The sequence below is a fragment of the Bombina bombina genome, chromosome 7 (assembly GCF_027579735.1).
Source record: "Bombina bombina isolate aBomBom1 chromosome 7, aBomBom1.pri, whole genome shotgun sequence".
NCBI lineage: Eukaryota > Metazoa > Chordata > Amphibia > Anura > Bombinatoridae > Bombina > Bombina bombina.
This window is the reverse complement of record NC_069505.1, coordinates 239,253,986-239,268,704: the sequence shown is the minus strand read 5'-3', so window position 1 is coordinate 239,268,704 and position 14,719 is coordinate 239,253,986. Positions and strand designations below refer to the sequence as shown.

The window sequence follows — 14,719 nt, the reverse complement described above, 5'->3', positions numbered from 1 at the left end:
CTCGTGTGTTCCCAGATTGAATTTCTGCACCAATTCTGCAAATGTTACTGGCAGACCCGTATTTCCCCGGATCTGCCCCACAAATTTTAAACCCTTTGCCGCCCAATCTTTAAAAATCCGGTTAGACAACCCGGGTATAAAGTTAGGGTTACCACCGATGGATAAATAGTTTGAGACATGCACAGGGCAATCAAGGGTGCTGCATAGTTTCTGCCATGCAACTATGATGTTCTTGAACATAGATATATAAAAGATATTGGATGGTAGCGAGGTCAGGGGGCAATGGAGTAAAGCCTTCAGGCAGAAGGGGGCGACCAATTCTGATTCCCCGGAAAAGGAGGAAATTTGCTCCTTTTCCGATAGCCAATCTATCGCGATCCTGGAGATACACGCCAAATTGTAAGCTTGGATGTTGGGGAGAGCCAGCCCCGCTGCGAGCTTGTTATTCATAAGTCGGTGGCATGCTATTCTGGGTTTGGAGCCTTTCCATAAGAAACGCGAGCATGCTTTATTATACTTAATAACATCCTTTTTGTGCAGGAAAAGCGGTATATTTTGTAGAATGTATAAAAATTTAGGAAAAATAACTGATTTGATCAGCATCACTCGTGCCGAAAGGGATATGGGCAGGCCAATCCAATCATCCAATTTTTTACCACATTGTTCCAGGCAATCCGTAAAATTTGCCTTGTACCATTCCGCTGGATTACGGGATAATTTCAAACCTAAGTATGAAATTTGTGGAACTTCTAAAAATGGGTGATCTATCAGAGATGTGGGATCTTTATGTAGCCACAGAAGCTCTGATTTTGTGGCATTTATCTTATACCCTGATATCTCTCCAAAATCCGCGACAATACTCTGCAAGGTTGGCAGCGCTGAATTCAAATTAGATAGAAATAAGAGTAGATCGTCTGCGTACAGAAGCAGAACATGTTTCTCCCCTGCCAACGAAATACCCTCTAGCTCTTGACGCAGTAATAGAGCCAAGGGTTCTAAACTGATGCTGAATAGAAGAGGGGAGAGGGGGCACCCCTGCCTAGTACCTCTGTGTAAGGTCAGTCGTTGGGATAGGACATTATTAATAATTAATGCGGATGTCGGAGCTCTATAGATTAAACTAATATAATCATTAAATTTTCCAGACAGGCCAAATTGTTCCAGGGAATATAACAAGTGCTCCCAGTTAACACGGTCAAATGCCTTCTCTGCATCTACCGTTAAAATTGCTTTATCTATGATCTTATGTTGATTGTGGAACACCTGTCGGTTCCAGTACGACTCGATTAGTATTAATAATTTGCGCATATTTTTGACAGGGTTACGTCCTGGCATAAAACCCGATTGGTCTCCATGTATTATGCTCCCAATACATGGTTTCAGCCGGTTGGCGAGGATAGCAGCCAAAATCTTATAGTCCGTATTTAGGACAGATATGGGCCGATAAGAATTAGGTATCTCAGGATCTTTGCCCTTTTTCAGAATTAGTGAAATATTTGCGGCGGCGAAGTACTGGGAGCAACTCGAATTTTCTGAAAAATAATAATTGAATAACTTTTCCAATACCGGTACCACCTGTGGTTCTAAAATTCTATAAAATTCAATGGGGAACGAATCGGGTCCGGCGGCTTTATTTGGTTTGGCCTGTTTAATTGCAGCAGTTATCTCCTCTTCAGATATAGTAACATTCAGAGAGTTCCTCATTTCTTCTGAAAGTTTTGGAACCTTTATCCTCTGCCAGAATTCTGCTTTTTTGCTTGGATTTGGGGTCTCAGATTTGAATACCTCTTGAAAGTATTCCACAAATACCCGTTCAATGTCAGGATGTTTCGTGTAGCGTGCAGTGCCCTGTTTAATTGCTGGAATGGCTTGCCTTAGGGCAGGTTTAACCAACCTAGCCAAAAATTTTGCGGATCTTCCTTTATGGCCGCCATACAATGCTTTCGCTCTGATGTCCTCCTGGACACTATTTTGTTTTATATGGATATCACGCACTGTCTTAGCGTTTACATATGTCTCCCAATGTTGTTTAATGGGATTACTAATATACCTTCTATATGCATTTTTGACTTGATTAGCCATCTGCCTCTCTACCTGAGTGTATTTCTTTTTCAAAGAAATCATATATGATTTTATTTCCCCACGAAGGACAGCCTTTGAGGCTTCCCAAAATACCTCGATCTTGTCAAAGTAATTCCTGTTATTTTCTGAGTATTCAACCCACTTAGATTTTAACCAATTTTGAAAGCTTACATTATTATTTAAAAATTTAGGGAAGGGAAACCGGATACCACTTGTATTTCTTAAAGCCATATTACATGACAATGAGATGATCGCGTGATCCGAAATTATAATTTCTTCAATTTGTGAGGTCCAGTTCCAACCAAGAAGAGAGTCTGAAATCAAAAAATAGTCTATCCTGGACAGCGCCTGCTGCGCATGGGACATGCATGTGAATGTACGACTATCTGGGTTCTGAGAGCGCCAGATATCAATTAGGCCTAATTGTGTGCAAAACTTATGAAAAATACGAACCTTTCTGCATCTCGCCCGCAGTGATCTTTTTTTCAAATTATCCAACACGGTATCTGAAATCAGATTGAGATCACCAGCGATAATTAAATTATTGTCTATAAATTTATGTAGTGTATATGTTAACATAGACCAGAAGTTATAGTCTATTTGGTTCGGACCATAGATATTGCATATTACGTAATGTATTTTATTAATTTCGATTTCCAATATTAGAAACCTCCCTTCCGGGTCTGCCTCCACATTATGCACATGATAATTCAAATTTTTATTGAGTAATATGGCCACCCCTCTTTTTCTGGAAGTAGCGGGCGCTGCCACAACCTCCCCTACCCATTTGGATTTAAGTTTGGGAAATTCTTGGGGCTTAAGGTGTAGTTCTTGTAACAACACTATATCAGGCCGGAATCTACCCAGATGTTTAATTATAGATTTACGTTTCATTGGGGAGGTTACACCCCCCACATTCCAAGACAGAAGATTTAATTTACTTTTCATAATATTTTAAGCCTATATTGTGAGTGAGGTGGATACATGCATCCGGGCGAACAGGTCGGGAGGAGGGAGGGAGAGGGAGACAAAAAATAATAATAAAAAAAAAAAACAAAAAAAAACAGCAACCTTCTTGCAGTAGAACAGATACATAACAATCCAGACATAAACAACAATACAAAAAAAAAAAAAAAACAAACCAAAAAAAACAAAGAAATTACTCACTACTGGCTACTTTATGGGACCCCCTCCTCTCTGCAGAAAGTCTCAGCTTCCATAACATTATTCAATGTGAAGTTTTTACCCTCTCTCAGTACTACCAATCTTGCAGGATACATCAATCTGATATTGTAATTTCCCTTTTGTAATCTGCCATAAAAGAAAGACATGTCTCTTCTTTTAGCCAGAGTTTCTGATGAAAAATCCTGAAAGATCAGCAGTCTGTGAGAGCGAAACACTAAGGGGTTACATTTCCGATAATGTTGTAAGTATAACATCTTGTCCTGAAAATTAAGAAATTTAAATATAACTGGTCTGGGTCTATTGCCCTCGTTATCTTCTCTACGTGGCCCTATCCTGTGCACCCTCTCTATCTGGAAGGGGGCAGCAGGAGCCGGAATCTGCAGAGCCTGAGGAAGCGTAATAGATACAAAGGCCATCAGATCCTGAAACTCTGACGTTTCTGGGAGGCCGATCACTTTCAGGTTATTTCGTCTTGAGCGATCTTCAAGATCCTCAATCTTCGCTTGTAATGATGCGATCATTTTTCTATGCGCCTCAGTAATAGGCTCCTGTACATTAAGTCTATCCTCTAAATCCGAAATCCGATTTTCCGCTTCCTCCATCCTTGCGGAGAATTGTCTAACTTCTGCAGTAAGATTTGAAATTTCGGATCTAATTTCCAATTTTACAGATTCGAATTGAGGAGTTAAAATTTTTGCCACCTCGGCGGCAAACTCTGCCATATTACTGGCCATTAGAGACGATGGACTTTTGTCTAAAGGAGTATCAATGCTAGAATCCAGCGTCCTGCTGCCCCCCTTCTTGTCTTTGGATTTAGGCGGCATATTGGAGGGAGAGCTCTTTTGGTGCATGTACCTATCCATAAACTGCTGCTTACAAATAATTGAGTGTATGAAGAGAAGGAAAAAAAAAAAAAAAAAAAAAAAAAAAAGGGGGTTGTACTCAACCTTTACTTTTACTTGATCCTAACCTATATCGTCCAAAGAATAATCTATAATCAACTTTTTATATAGAACGATTAGGGTCTTGCCCTACCTAACTTATATTATTCAAGTTTTTATTATGTACTATACACACACCCTGTAACCGTGTGTACTCTAATCTGATATCTTAGATAGATTTATATTGCATATATTTATCAAACTTAACACTATGTGTGAGAAGACACAAAGGAAAGGAACTTCAAATCGTGTATTCAAATTACTTCTGACCTGGCCCCACAAAGGAACAAAACAAAAAAAAAAAAAAAAAAAAAAAAAAAAAAAAAAAAACACAAAAAAAAAAAAAAAAAAAACAGTCAAAAAAAGGTACCTAAAATAAACGTATGTTTATATATGTGGCTTAGAGATTGTAGAGCTTACCTAAACTTATTACTATCTCCAGTCCCTGCCCTTACTCTAATGGAAGCTTAAGTTTCCCTTATTTGTACACGTAAAATTCTTACCAGCACAAAAGAGTACTCACTGTAATATTTGTGTCCCAAAGATTTATATTATTCTAATCCTGACTAACATAGGGAAAGGAAGAACTGTATCAAAGTGCTTTCTAAAGTGCTTACATTTCAATACTCGTGCTACTTTAACTGTTAAATGCTCTAAAGAAAAATAACTTTATAACAAAATGCTTCTTAGTGGCTCTGTTTCAGTCTAATACTAAAAAGGCAAAAAAAAAACAAAAACAAAGTGCCTCTTGAAGTGGTTGTGCTTCTATTATAGTTATTACTAACAGTAAAAAAGATTATAACAAACTACGCCTTAAAGTGCTAAAGTGCTTATAAAAAAAAAAAAAAAAAAAAACCACACGAGGGAAGAAAACCTTGGGAACGGAGAAGGTGTTACCTAAGAAATATTTGTGCTTCTGATGTAATGTACTTTTGCTAAATCATGCAAGCTTTATATATGATTACATGTGCTTTCAAAAAATAAGAGTATATGCTTTGGCACTTAAGAGACTATCAGGTTAATAGGCTCACAACAAAGAGAAAGAAAAACAAAAAAAACAGCACTTGTAATATGGGCTTTCACATAGAACTCTCAAACATATACATATTGGATGAGCATTTAAATAGGCCAGTTATAAGGCACCTTAAGTAAAACAACATACATATATGATTAATACTTTAATGCCTTGTGTTCTTGCTGCCACACAGATTCGCCTGTGATGAAATCAGTGAAGCTATAGACACAACTGGATACTTGCTTTAGCAGCAGGGAACTAAAACGTCCACACAAAGTAAAGATTCTGCAAAGCTGGGTATAGATGTGGCACAAAGTTCCTCCAGCACTGATCTCTTTCAATCACAAGTAACTTTAGTGATACATGCTGCAGAACCAGGGGTTAAATGCTGGTGTAGGCTATTATTCAGGAGAAAACAAGCAAAACCCCAGCGAGCATGAAAAATAGCCCACGTTCCACCAAACAGATAGCCTGCACCGCCTCCTATTAATAAGCCACTTTTTTTTTCTCTGAGACCGCTTGGGTCATTAACATTTGTCCCAATACCTCTGGTACCCCAAACGTGCAGCTTTAACTGTACAGGCTAGGATTACAGGAGCGGAACACAGCCCACAGTGATCTTTAACAGGTAAAGTGAAACTTCAAGTGTAGCGGGGCACGCACTACTCACTGTTCTGAGCTCAGAGTTGCTTTATCAACAGAGCCCCAGGCGACCCATTGACTAGCTGTCTCCTCTCGAGCGGCAACAATAGGATCAACAAATCCCGATCACGCCGGGTCAGAAAGAGGCGCGTACAAGCAGATTCTGGTGCGTCCGGGCACACCTGTGGGGGGACCTCTCATGCAACAGGACCTCTTCCTTATGCACCTCCACCAGAAGACCACAAAACCCCGACCGTGCTGGGGCAGAAAGGAGGACCCACTCAGGTAAACAGGTGCAGGTGTGGCCAGGCACACCTGTGAAGGCGATTCCCGTGCAACAAGCCTGATATACGTCCAAGTTCACTGCCCGGCTCCGGGTCTCCCATCCAGCGACACACTGCAGTGATCCATCAAGAAACCAGGTAGGATGTTAGACTTGATTGGCTGATTAGCAGGTTGGTGGGCTAACAAACTGCTTCGACCTCTGCAGACTTGTTATACTCGAACACCGCAACGATGCTCAGATGCTGTTAATGCTTTTTCCCAGCGCTGCAGTTATGGCAGGAGCAGGTCTGTATGTATCCGGGTAACCAGGTACCCTTAAGGAAACGGCCAGATAGGTATATGCCAAAACCTCTGAAGAAAATGGTGTGCAGTAGCCACCCTGCACAAATAGGCTTTATGGGCGGACTTCTTATGCAGGATCCATGATCCTAATACCCAAGCTGCTGCTACGGCAGTCCAGCCAAGGGAACAGCATAAGCTGGTGATAAACCTGTGCCTCACGTAGAGACGCGGAGCAGCGGTAACTACCTCTACCTGCAGCTACCTGTCTGCCCCGCCTCCAGCCGGAAGTCCACCCCTTCCAACAAATGCATATTTTGATGGATACTGCTCGACGGGAACGGTTCCGCAACTCCTTCACTTCTAATCATTCCAACAAGAATTTGGTTATGCCCTTAATCAAAACTTGTCCCTTATTGGCCCTTTGGTAATGCAGATGGCAGTCCAACCCCCATGGTTGAACATTTAGTAAATATTACAGATACATATTCTCTTATACATTTCATTAAATGCACTTATATTTTCCAGTATCAATAAACAATAAGTTCAATCTATATGGCCCATCTAATATAACTTAGCGTGTTTGTTTGAGACCAAACAAGAGTATACTGATTTAGTAGGTATTCCTATACATTTAAATATTAAACCTGTACATAATATTAAATCTATAGTAGCTATATGCATATACATATATCTATATATATATATATATATATATATATACAGTATATAACATACATCTCCTTACATACATCTTCCTACTTATAATATTTTAAAAGATGCATTTTGTAAGTCACGTTTTTATGAGGGGACTTAAAAGGATTTTAATACTTTCAGCATCAATTAAATTAATATTTTAACTTATATCCTGATATAATATTGCCACCTTTTCCAGTTATCTTCTTAATATCACATACATACCTTGTGAGTAGCAGTCTGATGTAATTAATAATATAGCTATAGTTACATTTGATTATTATACCATATATAAATACAGTTATATATTCACTTCACCTCATATTTAGTATATTATATGCATTCAATTATAATTCTGTAGTAATTAAGTATACAGGTACATTTATTTGATTCTCATTCCCTTTTAATATAAATATATCCCACACTCAGTATATACTGTATCTCAATTATGTTATTTTGAATGCATGAAAACACAAATATGATATAATTTATGGGACAATTCATTGAATATGTATTCCTTCACATGTCTGAAAAACAAAGGAGATGTAATTTATTTTCAATATACAGTCATATGTTCATTTAATATATTATATAAACCTGGGACATATTTCTTAATAATTTTTGAGTGTATGGACTTATGTTTATGACAAATATTTATAGGACTGCTTATTTTGCACATATGAATTTCTTATTTGGAACCGTATTCCTGTTACAATGAAAAATAAATGTATTTTTATTCTGAAACAGTTTGCTAAACATTTTAAATTCACCAATATAGCTACCCATTCAATACAGCAGATACTTATCTAATATGTTACTGTTAGGCATTTCTCACATGGCCATTTATTTATAAATATTTTATTATTTATACAATCTGAGTATAAATGGAATATTTGATAATTTGTCTAACAATATATTTAATATTTAAGATTTGAATTCTTATATGCATTCAGCTTCCACAGGGTTAAAGATGTTTCTCTTCTAGACAGCATATTGTGTATTGGTACTTCAAAAAGGATCTAGTGAATAGATCATGTTGATTATCACATGTATCTGTTAACTTACCATATCCTGAGATTCTGAACATATCTCCACTAAAGTACAGACTCAGCGTCCCTATCCTGAATTGGGTAAGAATCAGGGCAACTTTTTAAATTGTCTTATTGAGACATACATCAAAGTGTAATCTGCATAGTGTAAATTAACTGCTTTTCCAAAGATTTTGCTTGCTAGCTTCAAAGGACTAATTATTGTAGACAGTCTCGCTCTGAACAGTAGGAGGTCTGTGTCATCCTTCTCAGTCATTTACAAATGTAGACAAGATATTTTTATATCATAGGATATATATGAATTAACTATTAATCTGTATATTTTACAAAAATCACTGACCTTTTACATGACAATTAAAATTTTTTTAAAATATATTTTCTGCAGGGTAGTATCCCCCCTTACCTTCCAACCTCCCTGACCCCCCAGAAACAGCTCTCTAACCCTCCCCCTCTACCTATTATCCACCATGTTAGGTACTGGCAGCTGTCTGCCAGTACCCAGTTTCCTATATTTTTTGGCATATTTTTTTAATATTATATAAATAAACTTTTTTCCATAGTGTAGCTGCCCCTCCTCATTCCCCTACCACCCTACCCCCTCCCAGATAATTTTACTAACTAATATCCCCCTCTCCCTCCTTCCCACGGACTATACATTTTCCATAGTGTAAGCAGTCCCACCCGCTCCTGTCCCCTCCCGCCCCCTCCCGCTACTCTAACACCCCCTCCCGCTCTCCTCCCACCTCCAGCGATGGGCCCGCCTCCCTCCTATCCCTCCCATGCCACCAACGATTGGCACCATCACTGGCCGATGCAGATAGGGCCAATGAGTGGTCCTCTCTGCATCGGTTGCTTAGCAGAGGGTATATTAAAATATTGAGGCATCGCTGCAATACCCTGAAAGCGGCTTAAACCTCAGAGGACGTGCAAGGCTCATTCTTGGTCATTGACAACCTTTTTTGTATGACGTGCCTTGCATCATCCTTCGTCATTAAGAGGTTAATGTAATGTTAGGATTTTTTTTTTAATGTTATGTTAGTTTATATTTTGGTAATTTTTAATTCATTGTTTAGGGAGATAGTCTTTTTTGTTTTATGTAATTGGGGTTAATTTAGGGGTTTTTAGGTTAGGGGGTTTAGTGATTAGATTAATACTTTGTGTTGTGGGTTGATGGTGGTTTAGGGGTTAATAGGTTAATTAGGTAGAATGCATTGCGGGGGGTGGTGGATTAGGGGTTAATAGTGTTAATAGGTAGATTGCGATATGGGGGTTGGTGGATTAGCAGTTAATAGTGTTAATAGGTAGATTGCATTGTGGGGATGTTGGGGAATTAGGGGTTAATAGTGTAATTAGATACTTTGTGTTGTGGGTGGGTGGCAGATTAGGGGTTAATAACTTTATTAGATACTTTGTGATGTGGGGGGTTGGCAGATTAGTGGTTAATACATTTGTTAGTTATTGCGGTCAGAGGATGGCGTTTGATAGGTACATATTGTGCATGCATTAGGTGTTAATACATTTATTAGTTATTGTGGTGGGGGGGGTGGCAGCTTAGAAGTACCTATTGCGCTTGAGTTAGGTGTTTGTTAATACTTCCAGGGAGTTACAGTGCTTAAATACTCAGTGCAAGGCTTGCTGCACCTGCCTATGTGTAGTGAGTGGAATATGGAGTAAAATTTCTCAATTTTCGCCGCGTAAGTCCTTGCACTCAATATGTGATACCGACTTGCAACTCCAGTTCTATGTTAGTTTATGGGAGTAAAAACAGCAGCTGATGGGTAAAATATACTTGCCGCATTTGTATGTGGTACTGTATATGTGATCTCTACATCCGTCTAAAAATAGCTGATGACGGCTTTTGCGGGCAGCGCCGCATATGTGATCGAGCCCCAGGTACACAACATTAACTACGCACATGAGTAAGTAAATTGTTGTCATGCATGATACACTCAGGAGTAGTCGTCGATACCTGGATAACCCAGCCAGAAAAGGTAGTATTGTGGTCTCAGCATTGCCAGGTTTAATGTGAACTGTTCTTTCTTTGTATGGAATCTGTGTTTGTTCAGAAATGCTGTGGTCTCAAGACCCCCCTCCCTCCCCCAGTCTCTTTGTACCTTGGTTTACTTGTATATAATGTCTAGTCGTAAATTAAAACAAGGGCAGTGTTCTTGACAAGACAAAGAAATAACTGAGTTATAACTGAATTACAGAAAAAACATAGGCAGAACTTGTCTGGGACCAGAAGGAATAACAACTGATGCAGGTTTCCCACATATCTCAAGAAACTTGGTAATAAGCTTAGATATTGTGTTATTTTATATCCCATTTTATTTTAAAGAACTATATCTTTGCACATATCTTGTTATTGAATGTTTTTATAATTTGGCACTGTGTAACCTGTATTCGTATTTTTGTTATTTAATATATAGAAATTCTAATTCTGTCTTTGGACTCTGTCTTTGAAATCTGAATTCACATTCAGAAGAGACAAGTTTAAAGGCACTTTACCTAATTTTTAATTGTGCGAGTTATTGAGTTTCCAAGACACCTTTTATTCAAAGTTCTTGGTGGTGGCAGAAATGTGTTAAACTGGAGTTGATGTAGGCAAGATTTGGGGGTTAATTTGGTGTCCCTTTATGAACTTTGTAGAGATAAAGGTAAGGGAGCCAGGAGCTGCGTGCTAATAACCAATTCATGCCCACACCCTCCCCTTTGTGACGGTTGGGTGGAAAGGCTTAATCATCACAATTGTCATCTCCAGGTTTTAATTCCACTTGCACCAAATAAGAGGACCAGAATATTTCACCAACAGATACCACCAGTTACTCACATGTTACAGAGAACATGAGCACAGCAGAGAATTATACACAAATATTATATATAAATGTGTTGTTACAGTGCACAGTATTTACACTTAGTACTCACATGTACATCCTGTTACTGATACAGAGTCTCCCTCAGTCTCATTGTAAGCTCTTGCGGTTACAGTGAATGTGTATGTCTTCCCTGGGGTCAGATTACTGATTGTAGCAGATTCACTTTGCACTATTGTAGAGGACACGTCTGTCTGTACTTTGTAAGTATAATTACTGTTATATTCATAAGGTTTACTCCAATTCAGGGTAATAGAATCTGTTTTACTAGAAATTGTTAGATTGTTCACCGTATTTGGTCCTGTTAAATAAATAAACAAATAAATATATATATATGTAAAATGTATACACTTACTCTAGGCTTAATATTACGATTTAAGTAGAACATCTAGGGTTTTTTTCAGATTAGATACAAACATACAGGGTATTCTACATAACATACAATCTGACATATTAGTTATAGAGAGTAGATTCTGATCACCATTCCCTGCAAGATGCTATGTGACGCTGTCACTTTCCCAAATGATGATCTCTGGACTTTTTTGAAAATCACAAGAGAGGAATGAAAAGTTTTATGGCTTAAAAGGAAATGAAAGTTGAAATAAAACTTTCATGGTGTATTTCTCTTCTAGTGATAAATTATTTTTATGATTAAGGTAAATTTGCAGTTAAATAATATGATCATTATTATGGAATTTAAACAAAAAAACATAAAAAATAGCACCAGAACTTACTTGTGGTGACTTCGCTATTAACAGGTGAGCTCTGATACTGACAGTCTGCGATGGTGACTACCGTTATTGTGTATTTAGTGCCAGAGCTGAGGTTCTGAAGGGTGACGTTTGTGTTGTTGCTTGAGACAGTCCCGTTGCCTAATGCACTGCTATACGTTATAATAAAACTCTTTGTCACATTGGTCATGTTTATTGGGTCTCCCCAGGATACTGAGATGTTGTTTGTTCCATTGGAAATAAAGTATATGGAGCCTGGTGGTGTTGGGTCTGTGAGACACATTGTACAATAATAATTAGATATCAGTACATGTGAACTATATACATTATCTGCTGTTTAATACAATGCTTGGTTTTATTTTTTGTCATTTAACTTCTTTTGAAGACTGGGACATGTCAAATAGTGTAAACGGTTATAAGACATCCCTGTTTTATATATATATATATATATATATATATATATATATATATATATATATATATATATATATATATATATATAATTACTAATTAATACAATATAATAAATAAAATTAAAAAACAAATGTGTAAAATAAAATTGTATAAATAGATACATTTAATTATTGAAGGTTATTAGCATTAGCAGAAGAATATTACATTTACTATGTATAAAATAGTTAACAACAGTGAAACCTGTTATAGTGTTATATAAATGTTGTACCACAACAAATAAAAAACAGCTCTAGATTTGTGCAATAAAACTTGTTCATTATTTTACCATGTTGTTTGCAAGATAAACAATCACTTGTATGTAAATAAATTATTCATAAATTAATGGTTCATTATATATAAGTACTATCAGGTCTGCAGAGAGATCCAACCTTTCAGTCTTCTTATCCTGGTGAAATGACAGGCAGGAAATCCTACAGCCAGAAAAACACTAGAACCCAGATAAGGAGATTGGAGATAGAGACCAACTGTCACAAACCAGGCCTAGGACTGTACTATGCTGACAGAAGATTCACAATACAAGGGACTTAGCAGAATTTGCATTAAAGTTCAAAAGCCAAGGTCAGAAATAGGTAAGAAGAAATTTGAAGTACCAAGGGTTAAACAGATCAAGGTCCAAAGTCCAGGCAGAGGTCAGCAACAATAATCAAATAGCAAAGATACCAGAGAAAAATATGGGAGCAGGTGAACAGGCAAGCCAAGGGTTACATTTTTGTACATCCCCAAACAGGTAAAAAATACCAGATTTCAGAATATTTAACTTGTAACATGGAATATGCCATTTATTTGTTAAAATATCCCTGTGGTTTAATTCATACTGGAGAGACGACGAGTATGTGAAAGAATACAGAGCTTAAATTCAATATAAGAAGGCAAAATAATAAATCACCAGTAGCGTTACACTTAATGCAAGCAGGCCATAATGTAAGCCAACTTAGGTTCCAGATAATAGAACAGGTATTGCCTTTTAGATGTGGGGGAGACAGGGAACAATACCTTAAACAGTGGGAATCTTTTTGAATTATCCATTTAAAAATGTTAATATGTTAATATCAGTGGGTATGAATAAAGACTATGGGGTTAATGGCTACATTGTATCATGTCCGTCCGCATAATAATAAATAGACCCCTATGATTTATCTGTGTTTCTGAAGATATGAACAGGATTGTGTATTTATGCTCCAAAATTATGTATATGTTGAATGGAGATTTTTATGTGCTATGTATTATATAAGTGAATGCGTTAATGTGTGTCCCCATGCAGTATATAAGGAGGAAATGAGAGGTTGTGAGTAGGGCATGATTAAGGCATGTATCTTTGAGTGCTGCTGCCTTTTTTTATTTCTTTGATGTTACTACTGGGTTGTGGTGTAGTACCCAGTGGCAGCTTGGCACCATTTTAGAGCTTGTGCTGAGCTATCATTTTGTAATTTTACTCTCTCTCATTCTGACCATTTGATTCAGGTTGATATCAAGATGAAAGAGTTCTTAATGCCTTGATGTTTGCAAATATATCTCCAGAAAGCAGATACAAATTTAGGGCCCCGGTCTGAAACAATATCTTCTGGGATACCATGTAAACCAATGGCATTCTCAATAAAGGATAGTACCAGAATCAGAGCCGTAGGAAGCATTTTCATAGGAATGAAGTGTGCATGTTTAGAAAAGATGTTGACTATCACCCAGATGACTGTATTGCCCTTCGAAGCAGGCAGATCAACAATAAATTCAATATACTTATATTGGTCCATGGAGTGCGTGGGACTAATAGCAGTTGAAGAAAGACTCGTGTTGCTGAACAAGGATTTTTAATGGAAGCACAGGCAGAACATGTCTTAACAAAAAGGATGACATATTGTATCATTGTAGGCCACCAAACAAGAGGTTCCAAATATAGAGTGGTCTGTTGCACACCAGGATGCCCAGACATATTATGTCCATGATCCCATTGTAGCACTTTTTTATGAAGATCCTTGGGAACATACAAAGTATTGGCAGCGATGGGCAGATTAGATGGTACCTGTTCTTGAGCAAATAATAGACTCTTTTGTAGTGATGTCGCGAACATAAATATTTGGGTTCGCGAATGGCGAACGCGAACTTCCCCAACTGTTCGCGAACGGGCGAACCGGGCGAACCGCCATAGACTTCAATAGGCAGGCGAATTTTAAAACCCACAGGGACTCTTTCTGGCCACAATAGTGATGGAAAAGTTGTTTCAAGGGGACTAACACCTGGACTGTGGCATGCCGGAGGGGGATCCATGGCAAAACTTCCATGGAAAATTACATAGTTGATGCAGAGTCTGGTTTTAATCCATAAAGGGCATAAATCACTAACATTCATAAATTGTTTGGAATAACGTGCTTTAAAACATCAGGTATGATGTTGTATCGATCAGGTAGTGTAAGGGTTACGCCCGCTTCACAGTGACAGACCAAACTCCCCGTTTAAAGGGACAGTCTACACC

General features: G+C 37.8%; 1 protein-coding gene across 1 annotated transcript in view; it reads right to left on the bottom strand.

Moving 5' to 3' along the window:
* Window positions 1-14,719, bottom strand: part of LOC128636319 (receptor-type tyrosine-protein phosphatase beta) — a 390,099-nt gene that overhangs the window by 277,576 nt on the left and 97,804 nt on the right. Inside the window, exons 5-6 of the mRNA XM_053689349.1 lie at window positions 11,782-12,048; window positions 11,100-11,348 (exon numbers count right to left, since the gene is read on the bottom strand). Coding sequence (XP_053545324.1) covers window positions 11,100-11,348; window positions 11,782-12,048 — 516 coding nt within the window. The remainder of the gene's footprint in view (window positions 1-11,099; window positions 11,349-11,781; window positions 12,049-14,719) is intronic.